Here is a 24,678-nt window from a genome sequence, read left to right as displayed (position 1 = left end):
TATATTATTTAATATATATATTATTTAATATATATATTATTTGACATTTAATATATATATATATATATATAATTAGGTGCCCCTAAATATATATATATATATATATATATATATATAATGTCAAATTATATATATATATATATAATGGTTTGGATTGTGCCAGGAGCATAATAGTTGCTCAATAGTGATATGCTCAATAGTGAGCAACTATTTTGCTTCTGTCGTTATCACCTGTAAATAAAACTAAATGTCATAACGGTGGATCCCGTGGAAGCACTCTTTCAGTTCTCGGTTCACCCCCATTTGAGGACAACTTCCTGTACTGTAACTTCCTGTTCCTGTGAAACTAGGAACTACATTTCCCAGACTTCTTTACTCTTAGGGTCTGGAGGCCAGATGGGTTCCACCAGTTAGAGACAATCACTTGAGATTTGAAAGACGGAAGGAGGTGGAGGCCATCTGCCAGCTGCTCTTTCTTTTGGAAATTCACTATATTAAGGGGAGGTCTCGGGTGGGGGCCGGGGGCAGTGGTGGAAGCAGCTGCTTGATCTCCAGATCGCGGCTGGAATGGTTTTCTCTTGACGCCAAGTGGTGGCTCCTGATTTCCCCTCCCCCAGTCCTGCCAGAGACTTTGTAAGCATCTAATTCCTGTATTAAATCCCATCCTACAGTGATGATTCCTGTTTCCACAACTGAATCCTGACTTGCTTAGAAGTGGATGTTTCATCTAAAGAAATCTCATATGTAAACTCCTGTGAAAGAGTTTGTTTTGTGCTGCTGCCTCAAAATGGCTTAGGTTCAAGTCATGAGTTAATTGCCATGTTTAAAGCAGCTCAATGTTCTTCTCGATGCCGATGCCGTTCCCTTTGAGAACTGTTAACATTATACAATTAAAGTGTTCTGGGATCTTGAACGGTTAACTCCAAATATCACATCGAAAGGCGGAGTATAGTTTTGTAACGATTATAACCCATCCGTTATCTTTCTTTATACTTTATTTGGTTGAAAGGAAAATGGTCCCTGAAATAATTTTGCCTCCTAATAGCCATTCTTCCTTCCTGTCTTAGTATCAAGAACCCCAATGTTTAGCCAGGGACTCTACTACCCGGCTAAAATTCATTCCCATTCTCTCTTAAAGCCAGGCATAGGCATATGAGTAAATTTTGGCCAGTTAGATAGAAGAAAAAGTATTTTGTGTAACTTCTAAAAAGTGTCTGTAGAAGGAGGGTATAGGGGCGCCTGGGTGGCTCAGTCGGTTGTACTTCCAATTTTGGCACGGGTCATGATCTCACGGTTCATGGGTTCGAGCCCTGCGTCAGGCTCTGTGCTGACAGCTCAAACCTGGAGGCTGCTTCAGATTCTGTGTCTCCATCTCTCTCTGCCCCTCCCCTGCTCGCTCTCTCTCTCTCTCTCTCTCTCAAAAACAAATAAACATTGAAAAAAAATTTTTTTAAAAAAAGGAGAGTATAGACCTTCCTTTGCCCCTTACTCCTTCCTGTTGGCTGGAGCATGAACATGATGACAGGAACGTTAACAGCCATTTTGGGCCATGAGGTAGCATAAGCATGTCAGAGTAGAACAGAACGAACCTGTTGCTTGCAGAGCTGTGATATAAGACTGCATTGTCTACCTCCAGATTTCTTTTACATCAGAAAAAAAAATCTCAAACTTTACAAAATCACTGTTATTTGGTTTCTGCTTTGTTACTACATGCAGCGAAGCCTATCCCTAATTAATAGAAGAGGAACAGCCAAATTTCTCTTCCTATCAACCATGCACTATTTCTCCATTTCTAAAAACAAGTGCGTTCTCAAAAGCTGCCTGACTACTGAAACGCAGTAGGGCATGCCGCCAAAAATGTTGATCTGGGTTTAGAATTAAAGATATAAAACGATTTCCGTGAGGCCAGTTCAGCGCACACAGCAACGAAGTTTGCAAGCCAGATGAACAGCTCTGACTTACTCCCATCGCTTCCAGAATCAAACCAAGGCACCAATTTTAGGTTGCGTAAAAGGCAAGTCCTCAAGCCTGGCCGATGGTCCGCTAGGGCTAGAGTCATTGGTTCCGAGTGGCTGAGTTCCAGATTAAACTGGCTCTCTGTCGTTCATAATGTGACCACACCACAGCTGACAGCACATCCAGTGGTATAATCCGCTTTGCAGCTCTCTGTTCCAGAGCCCATAGATCAGGGGGTTAAGACACTGTGCAAATGCAAAGACTCCAAAAAGTACCAGGTTTAAAGCAAAGAAAAACACCCCACACATCTTTCCCAAACCTATGAATATCAGGATTGGTATTACATGCAAACTCATCTGCACTAAATGAATAAGGACTGTTTTTTTTGCTCTGATATTTGATCTATTAAAATGGCCAGCCCGTTTGCCTTCTCGGTAGATCAGAAAGTAACTTGTAAGAATGATGGACAGAAGAAAGAAAAGGAAAACCATGCCAACGGCTCTGGCAGGAGGGCCATTCAAGATCACAGGGCACAGGGGTTCAGATTTAAAAACAGCAACTCGAGGGGGGTTAGCGCTTTCTATGAGGAATAAGCAAACATTCTTGAATATAATGATTATCCAAGATGCAGCCAGGATCCTGTACTTAACTGAATCTACAAAGGACAGAGATTTCAAAGGCCAGCAAACAGCCAGGTAAGTGTTGACCGCCATCAAGGCCAGCGTAAAGAGGATCCCTTCTCCAACACTTAGCTGGACCCCAAATACCACCCAGCACACCAGCACGGGGCTGTTGGCCAGCAGAGCCCGCATCCCTTGGAAAACCACCCCGAGGCCACAGTAGGAGGAGATGCATAGCAGATGGTGGCACAGGAGGATGTGTCGGACCTCTCTCCTCAGCGTCGAATTCTGTAACACTATTGTGATGATGACGACGGTGACGAATGTGGCAAAGAAGAAGGCCACCACATACACAGAGGCCTTCACCGTTGCTTCCAGCCTCAGCCAATCCGATATGTTGCAGTGGTCAGAAGACAAGTTCATGATCTTCAGGGCAACTTGGCTCCTGAGGGATTAAAGCACCAGAAAGAGTGAATCACGAAGCATCTTGGGTGGTTTTCCAACTCTGTGACCTTGTAAATCTCAAGGAACACATTGCACGTTTTTTGGTATAGAGGATGAAAATTTTAGATGTATGGACATGAACCAAAGAAACTAGAGAAATCAGAGGCGGCTGGGTGGCTCAGTTGGTTGAGCATCCTACTTTGACTCAGGTCATGACCTTGCGGTCCGTGAGTTCAAGCCCCGCATCTGTGCTGACAGCTCGGAGCCTGGAGCCTGCTTCAGATTCTGTGTCTTTACCTCGCTCTCTGCCCCTCCCTCACTCATCCTCTGTCTCTCTCTGTCTCAGAAATAAATAAACATTTTAAAAAATTTAAAAAAAAAGAAACTAGAGAAATCATTTGGGGGTCTTCTCTTTATCTCAGGAGAGGGGCACATACTCAAACCATCCAAAAGGAAGGTCTGAAAGGTGGACTCTCAGTACTCAGCAAATTGCTCAAAATCAGGTCAAGGTTCCACGTTCTGTGCATCCTTTTCCATCTTTGATTGTGAGAACTTTTTCAACTTGGAGCCACAAAGCACAACGGTGTAAAACTCAGTTGATTAATCACCAAGCACTTGTTAACAGCACATGCAAAGGTCTGGGGAATGCATTAGGGCAAGAGCTGTAAAGAATGTGAGGAAGCTATTGATGCAGAGGCTGGAATTCATTTGGGTCCATAAAACATGACAAAGATATTAACAAAAATGATAGCAATCATCGGTGACATTTACCCAGTACTTTCTAGGGATCAAAACTGTTTTTAGAGCATATTGTTCTAACCCTGGGGTATGGTTTATGTTCCACTGAGTGGTTTTATTATGCGCTTTTTTGCAAATGGGGAAACAGACTTAAGGAGGCTAAGTAACCTACTCAGTTATTAGTTATATAGTTATATATATATAGTTATTGGGGAGAGGGGCCACGATTTGAATTTCAGAGTACAACGCCAGCACCCATTCTCTCAACCACTACAAGGAAGTCATGTCAAATGCAAGGTCACTTTAAAAAAAGGGGGGGGGGCTGGGGGAGAAGGGTGCCTGGGTGGCTCAGTGGGTTAAATGTCAGACTCTTGATTTTAGCTCAGGTCCTGATCTCGTGGTGAGATCAAGCCCCACATCAGGCTCTGCATTGACAGCACAGAGCCTGCTTGGGATTCTCTCTCTCCCTCTCTCTCCACCCCTCCCCCAGTTGCCTGAGCCCTCTCTCTCTCTCTCTCTCAAAATAAATAAATAAACTTCAAAAGAAATCCAACGTCAAATGCATGTTCCGAGTTCTTCTTGGGTCAATGTCATGTGACCAACCCAACTGGACCCCATTTGTAGAAATACCATTTCTGTGGTTCAGCTGGAAGACCATCCGTCCAGGAAGGTGCTGGGACCTTAGGATTATTGAGGAACTGTGGCCACTGACATGATAAGATGTGTGCAATAGCCTCATGGAATCTTCTCAAGCCTGCACAGCAGTGAACAGCCCACTGTGCCACAGCCTGGGGAACCCCCGAATTTCTGGATCTCTGTCTCTGAAAGTCTATGGCAGAGATGCCAACTGTTGCCTCCCCGCTACTAGCTTTCCTTACTTCCCCACCACCTCAGTGTTTTGTGGAACTAGGGATAGCTATCTGACGCAGGGAGAATTATTCTGGAGACGGTGCTGAATCCACTGGTGTCTGCCTCTTAAACATCCAACTGCAAAGTCCTCACAGAGAATGTGGCCCAAGTATGATGTCATGTCATTGGCCTGCCAGTAATGGTGGAGTGTGGGTGAGTGAAGAAAGTGACAGCGAGGGGCAACAGGAGAGCAGAGGGAACGACAAGGTCCCTGAGAGTCTACAAAGGCCCTCGCAAGACAAAGAGAACAGCATGGGCTCCCGAATTTCTTTTCTTTAAATGTTTATTTATTTATTGTTGAGAGAGAAAGTGGGGGAGGGGAAGAGAGAGAGGAAGACTGAGGATCCAAAGAAGACTCCAAGCTCTGAGCTGACAGCAGAGAGCCCGACGTGGGGCTTGAACTCCAAGCAACGAGACCATGACCTGAGCCACAGTTGGACGTTTAACTGACTAAGCCACCCAGGTGCCCCTGGGTTCCTGAATTTCTGATTCCATTGAGGTTGCTCTGCATTTTCTGTCCTTGGGTCCTAAAAATATGACACACCCCTCTATTATTTGAGCTAGCTTAACTGGGTTTCCATTCCCTTATATAAGCCCCTCGCGTGGTAAGTATATAAAGTGGACTTTAAAGAGACATAGTATATTACATTGATTTCCTAAAGGGCACGTCGCCGTGGAGACAGCTACCGCAAGCTGCTGAGAATCTAAGATGCCACGGCTCCTTATGCAACCCCTGCCAAAGTCACCGTTTTCCCTCGCATATTGCGTTGTCACCCTTTGTGGAGAATTTCCCCTGCTGGGATGGATTTTTGTGCCATTGCCGTGCGGTCAAACTCCAGGCATTTATTTCTCTACTCCCCGGCTCTCCAGAGGGGAGTAGAAATTGTAATGGTCAGGGGAGCCTGAGTGGCTCAGTCGGTTGAGCACTGGACTTCGGCTCAGGTCCTGCTCTCGCAGTTTGTGAGTTCAAGCCCCACATCGGGCTCTGTGTTGACAGCTCAGAGCCCGGGGCCTGCTTCAGATTCTGTGTGTGTGTCTCTCTCTGGTTTCGCCCGTTCACGCTCAAAAATAAATAAACATTAAAAAAATGTCTTAATACAAAGAAATTGAAATGGTCATTGTCATTGTCAAACTCATCATCAAGCTTTCTTTCAGCTACAGCTTTTTCGGTCAAAATCTTACACCAGAGCCCTTCAACGATCGATAGAAAAATGCATATCTGCCCGCATTAAATGCCTCCTCATCGCTCTCTCCCAGAGCACATTCCTGTAACTGTCCTCAGGGCACCACCACGGACACCGAGGGCTCCAGTGGAGATGGGGCAAAGTTAGAACACTCTACCCCACCAGGCGGAATCACAAGAACTGGGCTTTAAACCTAGGTCTGCTGCCAATGAGGAGTGGGATTTTGGACACCAAAGTCACTTCCCTTCTCTGGTCCTTCGTCCCTGACATCACAGCCGCATAGGATTGCAAACTCCACATCCTTTCTCTCTGTCCACAAGGTCATCTTCACTCACATCCACAGCAGCCAGCTCTTATCTGGGACTTTTCCTTATTTTTGAGACAAGATTGGCCCTGTCCTCGATGCAGAATGTCCTCATCTGATTCCCCATGGCTGAGCCTTGAATAGAATCACCAGCTCTCTAGGACAGGGCCTGCCTTGTCCAGCTAGGCTCCCTCCCAGGATCTAAAACCCAGCCTCTGAGTCCCAGTATTAGGGGGGTCAGTCCTGCCAGGCTCTTCTATGGTCCGTCTGGGCCTCCCAACAATGTCCACTCCTGGGCTCATTGTTGCCGGGTTTGACCTAGCTAATGGGCTATGCACCCACCCCCCTTTATTCAATCTTGCTCTCACCCCTCATTCTGCCCAGAATCCTCATCTTCTCTGTAGCTTCCCTGTTGGATTCCTCATTTCTGCTCACCAGGACTACCTTGCACCTGCATTGCCCCCCATCGGCCCCTACACACCTGTCTAGTTCGCCTGATAGCACCTCCCCAATAGCAACGGGCGGGGCTTGGCCCGGCTGTGTTCTAAGACTTGAAACCCTACACAGAGCCTGAGTGACTCTCACTGTACTTCCTTTGGAAAAAAAATTGTACAACCTCCTTTTTTCCACCTGAATGACTGTAGCTGCAGCTATAATAAACCCCTCTCCCTCCAGGTCTGATACGGTTTCAGGGAACTATTTACTATTGAGAGCAAGCAAGAACTAGTCTCTGTAGTTTTCTAGTATGTTTAACACTCTGATCAACACGGCACGATGTCACATGACTGTACTCCACAATCTTCCTTGTTCGTCGAAACATACAATGAATATCCAATACAATGGAAAACACCAGAAACATCATGTGTCATTTCACTCATTTGCCACATGAGTAAGAAGGTTGGGTGTCTCTTGCGGGGGTGGGAGGTGGGGGGGAGCAGGGGGACGTTGTTCAGAATAGAAGGGGTCACAGGGGCAGTGAGAGAAAGCTCGTTGGAAGAGGTGAGACTTGAATCCAGCCTTTCCAGGTTGAAAACTAGAGCAAAGCAGGGGCAAAGGTGGATAGAGACGAGGAGAAGTGCAGATTGTAGCCAACAGAAAGCAGCAAAAGCCAAGGTGGGAACCATGAGCGGATTGAATTTGGTGGAGTGGAGGCTTATTCAGAGGACAAAGTCCAGGACCAGTTTTCGAGGGCCTCGATACCCTTCCGAAGGTTAAACTTCGCTTCGTAGGCAATGAGGAGACTTGCATGATCAGAATTAGAAGTAGCACATGCCACAGGCTAAGAGGCAACATGCGATGCCCACCCTTGCTTGCATAGTGGTGTCTGATAGGAGCTCTGACGAGCAGGAGCCCGGCAAAGGACAAATGTGCACAGCGAAGACGCTGCTATGACAGCAGGTGGCTTGAAACTCTTTTTATAGACAGGAACGTTGCAAATCTGCAAAATCAGCGAGGGCAAGTTTTAGTGCCTTTCATTTATTTATGAGAGCTCAGAAAGATGAGTAATTTATTCAGGATCATGCAGCCAGACAGACGCTCCCGGTCTCCAAGTTCATATTCCCTCGCAGAGGTATATTTGCATATCAGAAGCTCATGGCAACAAATAAATCCTCATCTATACGCACGACCCCCACTTATGGATAATTCCTAGAGCGTTTTTCTTCCGAGATCGTAAAATGGGAATACCTGTTTTCTTCTGGCCCCAAATGTTCCTTTGGCTTCAGCTCTGAAAGACAACCCTGGAGGCTAACAAATTTCAGCAGAGAGTTACATTCTGGCCACAACTGCCCCGCAAAAAACAGGCACCACCACTCCCTGCGAAAATCCTGTGGGAAGCAGACGTGTGGGAAGGGCTGCGTGGGCACCTAAGAACGTCAGGGAAGCAGCTGGTCTCATCCTAAGAACGTTGCTTGGGGCAACCCCCTGAGGACGACGTGCTGCCCTCGGTGAGAGACGGAATATACCAACGGATAAGGCCGACCCATATTTAAAAATTAAACTCTGATCCACAACCCGCAGCCACCTGCCAGGAAACCAAGCTGTCCTCCACAGTCACCAGCCCAGGGGGGGCAACCTGCTGTCTCTTGTGACCGTCCAGCCAGCCAATCAACAGCCTCTGTAACAACTGGCCCCAAATGGCCAGGACTCGATGAATCACTGACAGCGCCCCTGATTTTTGTCCCTGCTTCCAACTTAGGACCAACCAGAGAGAGCCACGTACGTCCTCCCGAACAGTCACATAGACACCCACTTCTAGTTAGCCCGCCTCCAGCTTCTCCAGGCCCCAGGCTCCCATCTGGGCAGGCCCATAAGCCTCCCCGTGTTCCCCGTAGGCTCCCCTCTACTCCTCTGCCTGCCTTTGAGGCTCTGCTGCGAGGCAGCGACTGTGGCTGTCTCCCTCGCTCTAGCAAATTCTGAGTGGATGGCCTCGGTCTTTCTCATTTGGTTGGTCTTTGTTCATCTTCGTATCGGCAGGAAAAGATGGTGGCAGTGCCTCCACAACAGCACGTGTACGTGGAGCCATTTCTCCAGGGAGCTAATGAACTTGGGGCAGCACATTTGTCCTCTCTGTTTTGTGCCCCCATCCTCGTCAGCAGCAGGGTCAAGGGAGACAGATTCCTCCCACGGAGGGCCACTGCCTGCCTTGTCCTCATCACGAGCGCTGGGGCACTCCCAGCTCTGGGATCTCCCCCTTCCCCTCACCTCTGCAGGAGCCAAGGTGGGACAATACTTGGTAGGTTCAGAGGACCCAAGACGAGCATTCCTCAACAGACACCCCGCTTCCGAAGGAAACCAAGGGAGCATCGGATGTGTGCTAACGTGGGGGAAGGGCCTGGAAGGGAGATAAGGAACGGGTAACGACACAAACTGGAACAGTGGCTAATTCGCGATGATTACTCACTACGAGACCGCTCTGGTGAGAGACGCCTCCTTCGGTCAGCACACCAGCCCAGGAAGGTGGCGCAATTATTATTTGCATTTTTCCGAAGAGAAAGCTGAGAGATAGAGGCAGGAGGGAACTCAGCCAATGGTTAATTAGCTGGTGACAGGGACACTGGAGCTTGGAGCAGGCAGTCCCCCCTGCAGGTGTGATCTCTAAGCCACTGGGCCAGGCGTCCACCCCCCACCCCGACCCCGCTCCCCACGTCAGGGAAAGACTCCACATACATAAAAGTTGTGAGGAGCTCCACACACCTCTCAGGGAGTTGCCGGTTAATGGTGAAATCTGGCTTCAAACCCAATTCTCCTGCTTTCTGAGACGACATTTTGTTACTGTCGTTTGTTAAGGTTTTTCCTAACGGTACTGGTGCGGGTGGGTTGAATTCTTTTGTAAAAAGAAAAAAGAGGAAAACTCAGCAGGTGTTGTGATCCGAATTGTGTCCCGCTCAAGTTCGTATGTCGAAGCCCTAACCTCCAGAACCTCCAGTATCTGCATCTGGAGACTGGGTCTTTAAAGAGGGAATTACGTCAGAATGAGGGCGGGAGGGTGGGCTGTGATTCCATCTGATTGGTGCCCCTGTGTCCCTGTAAGAAAAGGAGATTAAGGGACTGGGTGGCTCAGTAGGTCGAGCATCCATCTGACTTCGGTTCAGGTCATGATCTCGAGGTCCGTGGGTTCGAGTCCCGCATCGGGCTCACCGCTGTCAGCACAGAGCCTGCTTCGGATCCTCTGTCCCCCTCTCTGTGCCCCTCCCCTACTTGCGCTCTCCCCCAAAATAAATAAAGTTAGAAAAAAAAAGAAAAGAAAAGGAGATTAGGAAACCCAGAGAGCGTCCAGATGCGTGCACACAGAGAAAAGGCCTTGTAAAGAGGCGTCAAGAAGACAGTCATCTGTAATCCAAGGAGAGAGACCTCAGAGAAAATCAACCCTGCCAGCACCTGGATCTTGGACTCCCAGCCTCCAAAACTGTGAGAAATTAAGTTTCTGTTGTTTAAGTCACCCCGTCTGCGGTATTTTGTCTTGGCAGCCCGAATAGACTGATTCCACGGGGCAGAGCAGCTCCCGGCTCCCACCTTATTTCCAGGTAGCTGAGAAGGTCTTCCCACGGGTCTCTCCAGACTCTCCCCACCCCCAGAACCTATGCCCTCGAAGAGGGAGGAGGGCCGTTCCTTCCTGGGCCTCGCGGTCAGTCAGGCAGTGGATGCCAAGGTTAGGGCCAGTATCTGACTTACCACCAGCAGAAAGGACTCATCAGCTGAGAACAGACTTCAGGAATGATTTCATGTGCTCTGTAGCTGCTGGCAGAAGGCCAATAAGATGAAGTGGATACTTCCAGAATAGCTCTTAGAACCCTCCCCAGATGATCAGAACGTCTCCTCTCCCACGATAGACACGCCCTCCCCACGTTAAACGTTTAGTCTTCCCCTTTGCTCTAATTGTGGCCTTACTTCTCTGGTATTTTAAAATTACCACTCCAGTCTGGGAAGCTTTGGTGGTCTCCACTGTTATTCTCCTCAAAGCTGGCAGGAAGGAAGGGAGGAGACCGGTGTCTACTCAGCACCAGTCACTCGACGTCAAGGACAAGCACTTAGTAAATATTAGCTATGACTGTTAATCATCTGAGAACAGCTCTGGAGGTGACGTGGGAACTGGATGAAATCACAAAGCCTCTGAAGGTGTATCCTGTGACCTCTGAAGGCAGAGAAATCACACGTTTTTCTGAGTGCTTTTCTAGGCAGTTAACTTTTTAACTTTGAACTTGCCTTTTCATATATAAAGGGAAATTCTCTAGTTTCCCTCCCCAGTTTTGTTCTGGCCACAATTTTGATGCACAGATATTCTTTGAAGTACTCACAGGATTCATTAATCCAGAGACCTGCCACCCGGCTTTAATAGAAACTTGGCCTTTTCTAAACTATTTAATGCGTAAAAACACATCTTGCAAAACAACATGCACACACATGTTTACTTGAGACTTTTGAAACACCAGGCTGCCCACAAACAAGGGTAGGGTGAAAAAATTTCCCCCAAACCTGGAATATAAATAAATATTAAATAATGAAGTATTGAAAAGAAGGTAGCTCGTAAGAACGGTGACAAAGCACTTTTCATTTTATAACCTAAATAATAGTAAGTGTGTGATCTAACATTACAGTCACCGCGATAACAAAAAGGACACAATTTAAGGACACATTTCGCCGTCCCATATATATCTGCAGATAGAAATAGACATAGGAGCCATTCTAGGATTTCAGAAAAGGATTGTGCATTACTAACTCTAAGAAGATCACATGTAACGACATTTGCCGTGAATCTTAATATAAACTGAAGTAATGAGTTTATACAAAATTACGGTCCACTGGCTAAAAGCAGAGCCATTCAATTCTGCTTGGAAGGAGCCCTCTGCATTGGCAGGGGACTAACCAAGAACAAAAGTGGCAGTCCTGGCCGACAGACATCTATTCTATCAGTTGGTGAATTGCAGCTATAGGTATCATCCACCTTTCGAAAGGTCGTGTTTCACCGCTTTGCTTTTGAGAAGGATCTACGTCAGTTCCTGTTTTTACTAACTGCAAGAAATAAAGAGGATTTTTGTTTTTACAAAAAAAAAAAAAAAAAGGCAAAAAGCCACCATAGCATCCCGCATGTGTTTTGCAGGGAGCCACGACAGAGGCAGCACGCGTCCCGAGCAGCGAGAGCGGCCCCACCACCTGCTTCCCCGGAACCGTGCTCAGCATCTCGTCTTCAGGCTGCCAGAGTTTTGAGCTGTGTCTGTGAGTTTTACCTCGATTTATTTTGTGTATCCATTAGCAAGATGTGTCCTGTGGTATCAGAAAAGTCTACGAGAGGTAATTTGGGGGGTTGGGGAACGCTTACAAGTTTCTCCATATAAATTAATGGTAATTGCTTCTTCGCTTGATGTCGTTCTGGTTTACGAAAGGTTTCATAGGAACACTGGGCTTTCAGGTAGCAGGGTAAACCCGTCCATGTGGGCCCACCAACACGGATCTAATCGGTGGAGACAGCACAGTAACTAAAACACGCCAGGTGTCCGACACCATGGAGCTTCCGTGGTCCTGAGCCCCTGACGGTAACCGGGCAGGCAGTAAGCAGACAGTTTTCTCCCTTCCTCCCTATCTCTCCAGATGCCAAAGGTCAGTATGATGTCTATAAACCACAAAAAGCAAACAGTAATCTGTATGTTGCTAAGCATGTGATTCACTGCTGATACCATTTCCCAGACTCTGAGAGGATTTTGTCTTCGGTCTGTTGGTTTGTCTCTATCGAGTTGCATCTAGTTTTGAAACCCACTGAAGCTATTTTACTGTTGGATTATTGAAATTACTAAGCTATTCAAGAATTAATTACCTGCGTATCACTTCAACATTATTAAAGCTTACAGATCAACAATAGCTGCCGAGATAGTGAATTCTGTGTCCTGCTGGTAGGCAATCCTCCACACCACAGCCAATGGGTTTGTTTCATGGCACAAAGAGTTGGCCCATCCCAAGCATCAGGACATACCCTTTCTGCCTCAACAGACCACACCTGGCTTTAGCCATAAAGCAGATGTTTTCTTGGTACGATCTCGGCAAAGCTGGAATCAGCAGATTCCGTGAAGCTCTTTGTCCTTCTCTCTCTGACTCAGCATTGGGGATTGCTGTAAACTTTCTGTCAGGTTTAATCCTATTTCCCCCAACTAAGCTCCAGTTGTATTATAGCTATTCTTACTACCCTTTTCTACATGCTATGATTTGTTTCACTGATGAAAAGAACTCCCTTAGTTTTGAAATCCACATATAATATACATTACTTGTCAAATTCTCTTACCTGTATTAGGTATCTTTGAGTAAACTATATATTATGCTTGATTATATATGTCATACAAAGTCGACTCTCTAGACCTGAAAACTATGATTTAAATAATTGAAAGTAAAACCCGTGGAATGCCTTAACCATGGCCTTCTCTGAAAACTTTTACTTAGCACATAGCTAGTAACTTTATCTTTTACTTAATTAGTATATAATTGATTTCTCTCAGTTTTCAGAAGCGTATATATTTACAGAGTTTCTTTGGCAGGGATATAAGCCCACGGGTCACAGTGAAATCTATTACCATATGAATGGACTCTCATTTTTCCGTATTAAAGTCCACTTATACCAAGTTATTAATGTTCTTGCTTATTTTCACTAGCATTTATATTTGCCTTTTAGGAGTGGCATAGAATTTTGAATCATATTTATAGAGCAAATGGCTATTTCAATATTTATCCTTGTGATAATCTTAAAATATGACCACTATATTGATCTGTTTATTTAATAGATTTATTCCCAAATAAAGAAACATCATTGTTATCAGTGTTATCTTGCAAACATGATCTGTAATTATATTTTGTATTTTTCTTTTTTTTTAAATTTTTTTTTTCAACGTTTATTTATTTTTGGGACAGAGAGAGACAGAGCATGAACAGGGGAGGGGCAGAGAGAGAGGGAGACACAGAATCGGAAACAGGCTCCAGGCTCCGAGCCATCAGCCCAGAGCCTGACGCGGGGCTCGAACTCACGGACTGCGAGATCGTGACCTGGCTGAAGTCGGACGCTTAACCGACTGCGCCACCCAGGCGCCCCTATTTTGTATTTTTCAACAGGAATTACATTCTAAGTATTGGTGACAAAGAAAACTATTAATGTCAAAAACCCCAGCTATGTTATCATTCAACCACTTTTGAATGATCAAAAAAATTTATAATCTGAATTTTAAAATTCACACCCATGTCCCATTTTCTCCACTTATATGTTCACTCACTCATTCATTCATTCAATAAACATGTATTGTGTACCCACCTTGTAACAGGCACTGTGCTAAATGCTGAGCTTGCAGAGAAGAATGAGATATGGTCTTTGCCCTCAAGAGATTTACTTCATGAGTTTGGAAGTAAGAGCAGGTATGCACACTGGTGTAGTGTTTGAGAGAGATGACAAAAACATAGATCAATTTCACACATTTTGAATTGGAGAAAACTTATGAAAAACCACAAACCTTTGGTGAGACAGATGTGTGTTTTTCTTCTCCTTTTCCCAAGAAGAGGATCTGGGGAAGGTATTCTTTTTCTTGCATGAAAAACCAGGGCAGGAAATGATGAGATGAATCCCGGACAGTAGAGACATGGGGCTAGCAGGAGGAACTCACTGGAAAGAGCAAGAACACCAGAAAGTTTAGTAAGGCTGATGGAAGAAGACAGAATAAAGAAGCCCTCTAGAAAACCACAACTGGCAAAAAAGACTGGCACTGTGGATAGGAAACGGGGACCAACGATAAAGGCTAACTTGTAAATGATGCACACGGAAGGCAAACAGCCATGAAATAATCGAATTTTTTTTTTTTCAACGTTAATTTATTTTTGGGACAGAGAGAGACAGAGCATGAACGGGGGAGGGGCAGAGAGAGAGGGAGACACAGAATCGGAAACTGGCTCCAGGCTCTGAGCCATCAGCCCAGAGCCTGACGCGGGGCTCGAACTCCCGGACCGCGAGATCGTGACCTGGCTGAAGTCGGACGCTTAACCGACTGCGCCACCCAGGCGCCCCGAAATAATCGAATTTAAGGAAAGGTGTGTTTGAGAGGTAGAGATAGCTAGGCCTACATACTGGCCAACTTCTGGTTTTGACCCAAATGACTTTCAAAGCCAGCAGAATGCAGACATATAATGAAGCTGCCCCCTCAAAGAATAATGACCAGTCACCACAGGGATTCTCAGTGTGCAAGACAACTGGATGGATCCAGGCGACAACACAAGCGCAGGATGCAAGGCCTCCTGGGAGATGAGGGTGGGCTTTAGATAGGAGAGCAACGGCTGATGTACATCTCCCAGCGGTGTGTACCCCACAAATGTACATCTGTGTCATTCTGGCCTTGAGATTTGCTCCCATACTCCGAGAACCTTCCCAAAGAACTATAAATTTCCTGCCTTCTTTTTCACCACCTCCTTGGCCGCTTAAACCATCCACATCCATGAGCTCAGCCTCCCGCAAACTAACAGCAAATATGGAACCCTTGGCTGTAGCAAAGTCCATGAATCAGGCTTATATCATGAGTCTCTGGTTAGCGCCAATTTCACCTAACCTGAGCACCTACCCCGTTTCAGACTTTCAGCCTACCCTGATCTTAAATGTGTGGTTGCCATTTAGTCTATGTTTTGACTCCCTAAATGTCTGGTCTCAAAACATTGAATATTATTTCTGGACGACCCAGGGCTGGAGCCGCATGAGGACATTTGCTCTTAGAGATGTCAGAGTAGCACCATGCAAATCCCCACCTGGCCCCAAAGGAAATGTGACCTGGTCAGAAGGCAAGTGCACTAACGAGAGGACCGTAGGTGATAAAAGGGATGAGCCAAAAGTGAGTGGGGACCAGTTTGGGGACTTTAGTCTGTGTGAGCAGAGAAGTAAGAATCCATACAACCAAAGAGGGATGCGCTGTCTCTAGATGGTATTAATGCATGCTACTTTAAGACTTAGAGATGGTTTGCTTGTGAGGTTAAGGTGCCTCTTTGTACCACATCAGGAGGTGACTAGTTTGATCCTGGAAATGTAATCTATGGAAACCATTCAGTGTATTTGTAGGTTCGACAGAAAGGTATTGAAATAGCAGCTGAAAATGGAAGGATGTTTGTTCCCTTGGAAGCAATGAAAAGCAAAGAGTAAGAAGTTAATAATGCATCACCATTGAAAAAGCAAAGGGGTCCCGAGTAATGCAATATCCTGATCTACTTAATAAGCATATCCCATAAGCTGAGAGATACTCATGAGCTCGCCACAGTGTTATTATTTTATTCTGCTATGTGCTAGACTACTCTGAAGTATCTATAGTTAGTTAAATGGAAAAATAAGGCAGGATCCCTGCATTTGTGGAGCCCGCAACCTTTTAGGGAAGATAGATGAGCAAGCAAATAGTTTCGATTCTGTAATTTAAGTGCTTAATTCCAAGTGCCATGGAAACCAGACGAGGGAGTCTAATCTTCCTAAAAGAGTCAAGGAAAACTTCTCATGGGACAGTGACTCTAAAAAATCAGAAACATTCATCCATACAGCTAGCCAGCCTCTTAGTACTCAACAGCCAGTTGAGTACCTTCAACTGTTCTAGATGAGGTGGATGCAAATTTGAAGAAGACAGACAAGGTCCTTCCCTGAGTGAAATTTACATTCTGGTGGAGGTTAGATGACATCACTAGAAGAAACACAGAATGGCGCCTTAAGACCCTCCAATATCCACTTTCGGGCCTCATTTCTTCACCCACAGGTATTCTCCTACTGAGACCAGGGTGCCTCGACCACTCAGACTGGAGCATTTCCGTCCTATGGGCTTAGTTCTCATCATGAAACCAAAATGCCAGTGTATTGCTTATCATCACCATGGGATAATTCCAGAAGGGCATGTGCAGATAAAATCAAGTTTCCGAAAATGCAGAGCTGAGGGTCAATGCCAAGCAGAAATAAAAGTGAGAAACGAGATGCCCAGACATAAGAACTCCTCACCTTACATTACGAGTGGAAGTCTTTTCTGCCAGTGGGAAACTGAGTTCTCTTCTCCAGGAAAAAAGTATGTGGAAGAGTAGCAGGAGTTTCTCCATAAATCCTGGGAAGAACCCCCAATACCCAGCATCTAACAGAAGTGAGTCAAGAGAAGTGCCTCACTTCACATTCTCCCAGGCTCCTGAGCCTCAGACCCAGAGCCCCTTCCCTGGGACCACAGCCAGTTTTCACACTGTGATTCCCGAGAGCTGCGGGCTCTCAGAGGAAGCGGGGACTTTTTGTGCTAGCCACTTCTTGAAAGAACACGCTGCTCCTTCTGTCCAAGGAAGAAATAGAGGAACCTGAGGCCAGTGCTTCCCCTTCTGCACCCCTTCTGGAGTTGGGACCCACTTCATGGTGTTTCAAGCTGACAAGTGAAAATGTCTCTAGAGAGAGCTAAAAAGTTTCGTCACCCCACCACGAGGGAAAGACGCAAGCCACTGGAACCAATGGTTTTAAGCCAGGCTAGCCTTCAAAACTCTCATGGTACAGCTATAGAAATGACCACAGTTTCATACAGAGGCAAGAGAAAGGCAGTCAGAAGCTTCTCCAAGGCACAGTTGGTGCCGTTCTGAAAATTCAGATTTCCTGTTTGCCAACATGTCTGCTTTAAGTCTCTCAATCTGTTAATTACATCGCAAGTGTTATACACCAACTTTTTCTCATATTTATAGCCTTCGTTTCCTTTTAAACTTTTTCAAGTAATATGTTTGTTGTCAAAAATGTAAAATTAGCAAAAAAAAAAAAAAAGAAAAATGTAAAATAACAGGCATAAATAAGAAAAATGAAAATCCCCCATAATTCCACTTGAAGATAACTGCCGTTGGTATACATCCTTCCGGGCTGTTTCCTGCGGTGAGGGTGAGCTTTTCAACATCCATTCCACTTCACACGATTGTAGAATATCCATGCAGATTTGTTGGGATTTACCCCATGTCTACCTCCATTATAGAGACTGATCTGGCTAAACTAAATTACAATAATCTTATGCTCTTGCCAACAGTGTTTGTTTTAGGAACCAGTACCCCATCCAGACCTAAGCCAATCAATGCAAAGCATGCCTCTGGAAATGCCACGCAATCAAGGTGGTCCAGTCAGAAGGAAGCGTAGGGCTCCCGCCAGAGACCTGGGGAGAAACACTCCCTTCTCTGCGGTTGGACAACCGGAAGCTGTTGGAGGCCAGCTTGCCTCCGTGACACAAACCAACTTTCAGCCGAAGCAGGCGCTACAGAAGGCAAAAAAGAGATATAAAAAGAAACTGGGTTTTTAAGGAGCTTTCTGAGCTGCTAAATTCAGCTGACATTAAAATCTATCTTACTTCTGGAGTTTCTACTTATATGAACAAATAAATTTGCTTGTTGAAGTGAGTTTAAAGTGAATTTTCTATTGCTTATGAGTTGCATACTAAATGACTCATGTAGATACTTTTATTAAAATGGGGCCATCTTGTACACATTGTTTATGCTTTCCTGCCTACAAATACATAATAACCATCTCTCCTTTTTTAAGATAAATATACTTTTACAAAATTGTTAATTTCGTCAGCGTAGTCCATTATATGGACAGACATTAAATTACTTCTCCAATTCCTTTTTGAGGGGGCATTTTACATTGTTTCTGGATTTTTCTATATTTTGTAAACAATTCTGTGTTGAGTTTTCTAAATACTAGAGAACATACGTTTTCCTTAGGACGCATTTCTACTGTAGAATGTCTGAGTCAAAGTATGTACTTTTTCAAGGGTTTTGATTCCTATTGCCAAAAGGCCCTCCCAAAGATTTATTTCAATTATATTCCAAGCAACAGACCACAAGAATGCTCAAAAAGCCTCTCTTCCTCCTCCCAGCCAGGAACTCGTATATAAAGTTTCAACACATATAAAGTTTCAACACATATAAAGGAACTCATATATAAAGTTTCCACACATATAAAGTTTCAACACAAGTAGTCCCTATCGATGTGTTAAATGGTGCATACCCTTTGTTGCTTAATTTGCACTTAAAAAATCATATAGCATGCTTATAATGTTTATTTTTCATATATCTATTTGCTTGTTGTATTTCTCTTTTTCTAAATTGCCACTGGCATCCTTTGCCCATTTTTTTTTTATATAAAATTTTTTTTCAACATTTTTTATGTATTTTTGGGACAGAGAGAGACAGAGCATGAACGGGGGAGGGGCAGAGAGAGAGGGAGACACAGAATCGGAAACAGGCTCCAGGCTCTGAGCCATCAGCCCAGAGCCCGACGCGGGGCTCGAACCCACGGACCGCAAGATCGTGACCTGGCTGAAGTCGGACACTTAACCGACTGCGCCACCCAGGCGCCCCCCTTTGCCCATTTTTAATTGAAGCACTGACTTCTTACAGATTTGCAACACTTGTTAATATGTAAGATTATTACGCACCTGCGTATTATACATGTTGCTTGCCGCCACGTGCCCTTTAATTTGCACACAGTATTTTTCACCGTTCTGAAGTTTTGAATTTTAATTAAGTCGATCAATCTTTTCATTTTACTTTTTTCCTGCCCTTTCTGTGTCATTCTCTAACCAGAGAAGTCACAGCAGCAACAAACCAAGACTGAGCCCGAGACTGAGCCGTAGGGAGGCAGCCTGGAGTTGTCTGGACCCTTCCACCCCTGACTACTTCTCCCCGGCCTCCCCTGCAGTGAGATGTGGTTTGTGATTAAACGATAGCCAGTGGGATGAGAGCGGTTATGTGCAACTTCCTGGTTGTGCTCTTTAAAGGGAAATGCCTTCCCCTGGATTTTCACTCCCTCCTTGGGTGGGAGTGAAGAAATGGTGGTAATCTTGTAGATGCGCAAGATACCTGGGGATGACAGCACAAGCCAGAAGGACCCTGTGTCACTGACACTGTGACAAGTCCATACCTCCTAGACTGCTTATAACTGGACTCTTTCATGAGCAAGAAATAAACTTCTCTCCTGTGAGAGCCACTGTTATTTTGGGGCTTTATTATGGACTCAAACCTGTATCCTAACTTAAAGAGTAACATACGACTCCATTCTACCCACACACACACATCGCAGCACGCACACACACACCAGCATAAAAGAGGATAAAGAAAATTATTAATGGTAATTAATTCAGGGAATGGGATTGCAGGAGTTTGGGAGGAAATAATGAACATTTCTTTTAATATTGACTTTAGTTTTTTAGTCCAGGTAGCTCTGACTCATGCAGTCATGTTATCCAACATGGTGAAACACTTTTTTTTTTTTTTTTACTAGCCCCTTCGCTTAAAGTCACAGCCCTAGACTTTACGGGTGGAAGAAAAGTATACTGGAGGCAACAGAACAACCATCACAACAGGTGGAAGAGTGTAATTTTAACAACACTGGCTGTGTCGTCCACGCTGAGTGTGTACTTTATAACTACCATCGACCGGCATTCAATGGCATCAGTGTATTTCTTTTCAGATAAACATTTTTATCTTTTTTTAAAGGTTGCCAGAAAATTATTGCAGGACTCTCTACTGGATTGTGAGCTATGATATATAACGCGTATCTCAATATGTTTTTCCCATAAAAGGAAAAACATTTAGAATAATTTCAATACACCTAAGGCAAAAGTTCTTCTGTTTTTTAAAAAGCCCTTGCAAATTTAAATATTCATTCACCTGTGCCTCTAAATATCCAAATAAGTTATGTTTTTAACATATACTGATATATGTCCCTTTCACTCATAGAAAAAGTTCCAGAAGGATGCACAACACATTGACAATAATGGTTATTTTCCAGAAAGGGTATTGGGTTAGCTTGGGGGAAAGGGAAGGCTGGAGGAAAACTTTGACTTTTTACATTAATCAGGTGTGTATAGTTTGTATCTTTACAATGAGACTAAATTCATATATTGAATTCGTAAATTTAAAAAAAAAGCAACGTGCAGGGACCCCTGGGTGGCTCAGTCAGTTAAGCATCTGACTTTGGCTCAGGTCATGATCTCACGGCTCGGGAGTTCGAGCCCCACATCGGGCTCTGTGTTGACAGCTGGGAGCCTGGAGCCTGCTTTGGATTGGGTCTCTCTCTCTCTCTCTCTCTCCCCCTCCCCCACTCGCACTCTGTCTCTGTCTTTCAAAAATAAGTAAACATTAAAAAAAATGTTAATACATAAAAATAAAAATAAATAAAAAACAATGTGCACATTTTAAATAAACAGTGGGAACATAAACTAAAAATATTTTTAAGTGGAAAATCTATAGCCTGTGATTTTTCAGGAATGTGTTGCAGCTGATAAGACTAGACATGTTAGATAAGATGATTCCTGCTACACATAACAGAAACCCCCAACTCTTATGGACTTGAGCTGTCGTGCAAATCTTTTTCTCCTATACCAAGGAAGGTCGTGTAGGCTCCAAGGTTGATTATTTCCCTGGCTTCGCGCGATCATCAAGGTCTAGGGCCTCTCTGTCTTTTCGATTTGTCATCTTCTGCAGGCTGACTGTTTGCCCTCGTTCTGATTCCCCTCACAGATGACCACAACAGTTCCTGCTGTCATATCTAGACATTACAACATGCAGAGAAAGAAAAGGGCCTCTCTTCCGGAGTCTTCTTAGGACAGAAATATCTTTCCCAGAACTCTTCCTCCGGCCTATTGGCCAGAACTGAGTCACAAGCCCATTCCTGAACCAACCTTGGCAAGAAGAGGGGAACGGTCACTTTGGACTTAGACTAATTGTCAATCATGAGCAATAAACATATAGGAACTGAGCAAAACAATGAGACTTTCTAAACACTATCTCTTCAAAGAGATACGCACAAATCAGAAAACTCAATATTGTTAAATTGTCAGTTCTCTCCAAAGTGATCTTGACATTCAATGCAAAACCCTAGGAGGCTTTTTAAAAAAAAAAAAGAAAAGAAAAGAAATTAACAAGCTGATTCTAAAATTTGTACATAAAAACAAAGGACCTAGAATACATAAAACAACTTGGAAAAAGAAGAACAAAGTTGGAGGAATAACACAACCGAATTTTAAGATTTACCATAAGAGCTACAATAACTAAGACACTGTGATATTGGTATATGGAGAGACCTATACCAATGATAGTGTCTGGAAAAAGATGTCATGGTAAATCAACAGTCAATGGAGAATATTTGCAACAAATAGTGCTAAAACAATTATATTTTTTTCATTTATATTTATATATTTTTAAAGATGAACCTTGATGTGTGCTTTGAATCATATACAAAATTCAACTTGAATGGATCATAGACCCGAATGTAAACCCAACAACTATACAGCTTTTAGGGAAAGAAAACAAAATAGGAGAAAAATCTTTACAACCTCAGGTCAGGCAAATATTGATTCTATAGGACACAAAAAGCTCAAACCGTCAAATAAAAAGTGTATAATTTTTTCCATATTCAAAACTCCCACCTTTGGACTCATGACTTAATAATGAAAAGACAGATAACACAGTTTTTTAAAGAGCCCAGTATTTGAATAGACATGTCTCCAAAGAAGACATACAAACTGCCAAGAAGACATGAAAAGATGCTTATCATCACTAGGCATTAGGGAAAGATAGATTAAAGCCACAATGAAATACCACTTCATACCCACTAGGAGAGCTAAAATCAAAAGGAAAGACAAAAACCAGTGCTGGAGATGATGTGGAGAAACTGGAACCCTCGTACACTGTCGGTGGGAATGTGAATGAAGCAGCTACTTTGGAAAACAATTGGCAATGTCTCAAAAGGCAAACATAGAATTACCATATGTCCCACCAATTTCATACCAGCTAGATACCCCCAAAATGAAAACGTACGTCCACACAAAAACATGTACACAAATGTTCAGAACAACGTTGTGCATAATAGCCAAAAAGTGAAAACAACCCAAGTGTCCATCAACTGATAAGTAGATAAACAAAGTGGGGTTTACCCACAGCGTGGAATATTATTCAACCATGAAAAAGGAGTGATACGTGCTCCAACAGGCATGAATCTCGAATACATTATGTTGAGTAAAAGAAACAAGAAACAAACAAACCAAAAAACCCCGCATATTATATGATTCCATTTACATGAAGTGTCCAGAACAGGCAAATCTATAGAGACATAAATTAGATGAGTGGCTACCAGGGTCCAGGGGGAGGAGAGAATGGGATGTAACTGCTAATGGTTATGGAGTTTCTTTGCAGGGAGAAGAAAATGATCTGGAATTGGACAGTGTTAGTGGTTGCACAACTTTGCAAAACAGTTTGGCAGTTTCTTCAAAAGTTTCTACGGTTACCATGTGACCCAGCCCTTCTACTCCTACGTATTTACCCAAGAGAAATGAACTACATACGTTCATACAAAAACCTGTGCACAAATGTTCATAGCATAATTATGCATAATAGCCAAAAAGTGGAAACGATCCAAATGCCCATTAACTGGTGAACAAACAAATCTTGGTATGTTGATACCGAGAATACTTATCAGCAATAGAAAGGAATGGTTAAGCTATACTCACACACACTGACACACACAATATGGGCAAACCCCAGAAGAAACCAAACCCAAAAAGATACCAAATGCATAATTCCATTTACACCATATTCTGGAAAAGCCAAAACTGTAGAGACAGAAATCAGATCAATGGTTGCCAAGAGTTAGGGATGGAGAGAGAGATGACTACAGAGAGGCAGAAGGGAAGTTTTTTGTTTTTGGGTTTTTTTTTTTAATTTTTTTTTCTTTAACATTTATTTTTGAGACAGAGAGAGACAGAGCATGAACAGGGGGAGGGGCAGAGAGAGAGGGAGTCACAGAATCCGAAACAGGCTCCAGGCTCTGAGCGGTCAGCACAGAGCCCAACGCGGGGCTCGAATACCGCGAGATCGTGACCTGAGCCGAAGTTGGACGCTTAACCGACTGAGCCACCCAGGTGCCCCGGGAAGTTTTTTGTTTTGATGGAATTGTTCTAAGTCTTGAATGATACAACGGCAAACATTTGTTAAAATTTAAAACTCAAAGAACTGTAGGATTCAAAAGGTGATTTTTTTTTTTGCTGTATGTAAATTATACCCCAATAAATCCAATTAAAAAAAGTAAACTACATTACCTTAATCCACCTCCTCTCTCCAAAACAAAAACAAAAACAAAAAACTATATTGCAACTTGAATAGACAAGTTTAAATTTAAATTTAAATTTATTTAAATTTCGGAGATTCTTGTAAAGAGGAAGAAAAGCCAAGTGCATTTACTTCCTCAAAAGCATGCATCCTCCATTTTCCAAAACACAGTTAAACACCTGTGAATACCCACATGTCACCAGCTTCGTAAAAACTTTTAGCAATCGACTACTTACTTTTCTGAGAAAGAAATCAGCTTGGCCAAGACTGTCTGTCCCTGTTCCTCCAACCCGGTCACACTTGTTTTCAGCTGGCAGCCGGCTGCTGGTTAGGAGGATGTTTCGTTTCGAGCGTTTTCACTTCCTCCAGAAGGAGGTTACTGTGGGCAACAATGGATAAAATCAAGAGTGATAAAATTGGATCCAATCTGCTCACACGAGAGGTGTGGCAGGTAGAACCCATGCTCTGCCCACGTCCCCTCGGATCTCTTTTCCGTTTCCCCTAGTTGTATGCTTTCCCTCCCAGAACCCAGCATCCTCTTCTCTCTGTTGGAGGACCACCCTCAGGCCGCCCAGATCCACCCCCCTGCTGCATTTGGTAAACCAGTAATCCTGGGAAGAATTCACCCTCATGGCAGCAGTCCCTGACTAGTGACTTTGGCGGAGAGTCTATCTAAGTTCCTTTGTACCCGATGAAGACAAGTCCAAGGTATATTTTACACCTTCTCATACTTTTATGCTGGTATGAAGTGGCTGGGAATTGAGTTCAAATGTAGGTTCTGAGAGGCGCCTGGGTGGCTCAGTTGGTTGAGCGTCGGATTCTTGATTTCAGCTCGGGTCATGATCTCACGGTTTTGAGATGGAGCCCTGTGTCCAGCTCGTGCTGGGCGTGGAGCCTGCTTAAGATTCTCTGTCTCAGGGCACCTGGGTGG

General features: G+C 44.1%; 1 protein-coding gene across 2 annotated transcripts; it reads right to left on the bottom strand.

Annotated features, from left to right (window-relative positions):
• Window positions 1–1,372: 1,372 nt before the first annotated feature.
• LOC122481878 (probable G-protein coupled receptor 148) lies at window positions 1,373–24,101 on the bottom strand. Of its 2 annotated transcripts, XM_043578111.1 has the most exons (4): window positions 23,984–24,101; window positions 14,138–14,286; window positions 13,942–14,051; window positions 1,373–3,021 (listed from the first exon to the last, which is right to left on the bottom strand). In XM_043578111.1, the coding sequence occupies exon 4, from the start codon at window positions 2,997–2,999 to the stop codon at window positions 2,085–2,087; it is 915 nt and encodes a 304-aa protein (XP_043434046.1). In that variant the 5' UTR covers window positions 3,000–3,021; window positions 13,942–14,051; window positions 14,138–14,286; window positions 23,984–24,101; the 3' UTR covers window positions 1,373–2,084. The 2 variants fall into 2 exon arrangements, with proteins under 2 accessions (XP_043434046.1, XP_043434045.1); XM_043578110.1 differs by lacking the exons at window positions 13,942–14,051; window positions 14,138–14,286; window positions 23,984–24,101 and adding an exon at window positions 10,329–11,364.
• Between the last annotated feature and the right edge of the window lie 577 nt (window positions 24,102–24,678).

Source organism: Prionailurus bengalensis, chromosome C1 (genome assembly GCF_016509475.1).
Source record: "Prionailurus bengalensis isolate Pbe53 chromosome C1, Fcat_Pben_1.1_paternal_pri, whole genome shotgun sequence".
Lineage (NCBI taxonomy): Eukaryota > Metazoa > Chordata > Mammalia > Carnivora > Felidae > Prionailurus > Prionailurus bengalensis.
This window is presented reverse-complemented; position numbering and strand designations above follow the sequence as displayed.

Excerpts from the sequence above, each read along its gene's own strand:
- LOC122481878 (XM_043578110.1), bottom strand. The coding sequence starts at position 10,348 with ATGAGTCCTTTCTGCTGGTG. Across the intron at positions 3,022-10,328 it reads ATGAGTCCTTTCTGCTGGTG|GAGCCAAGTTGCCCTGAAGA; the intron begins GTAAGTCAGATA and ends TTAATCCCTCAG.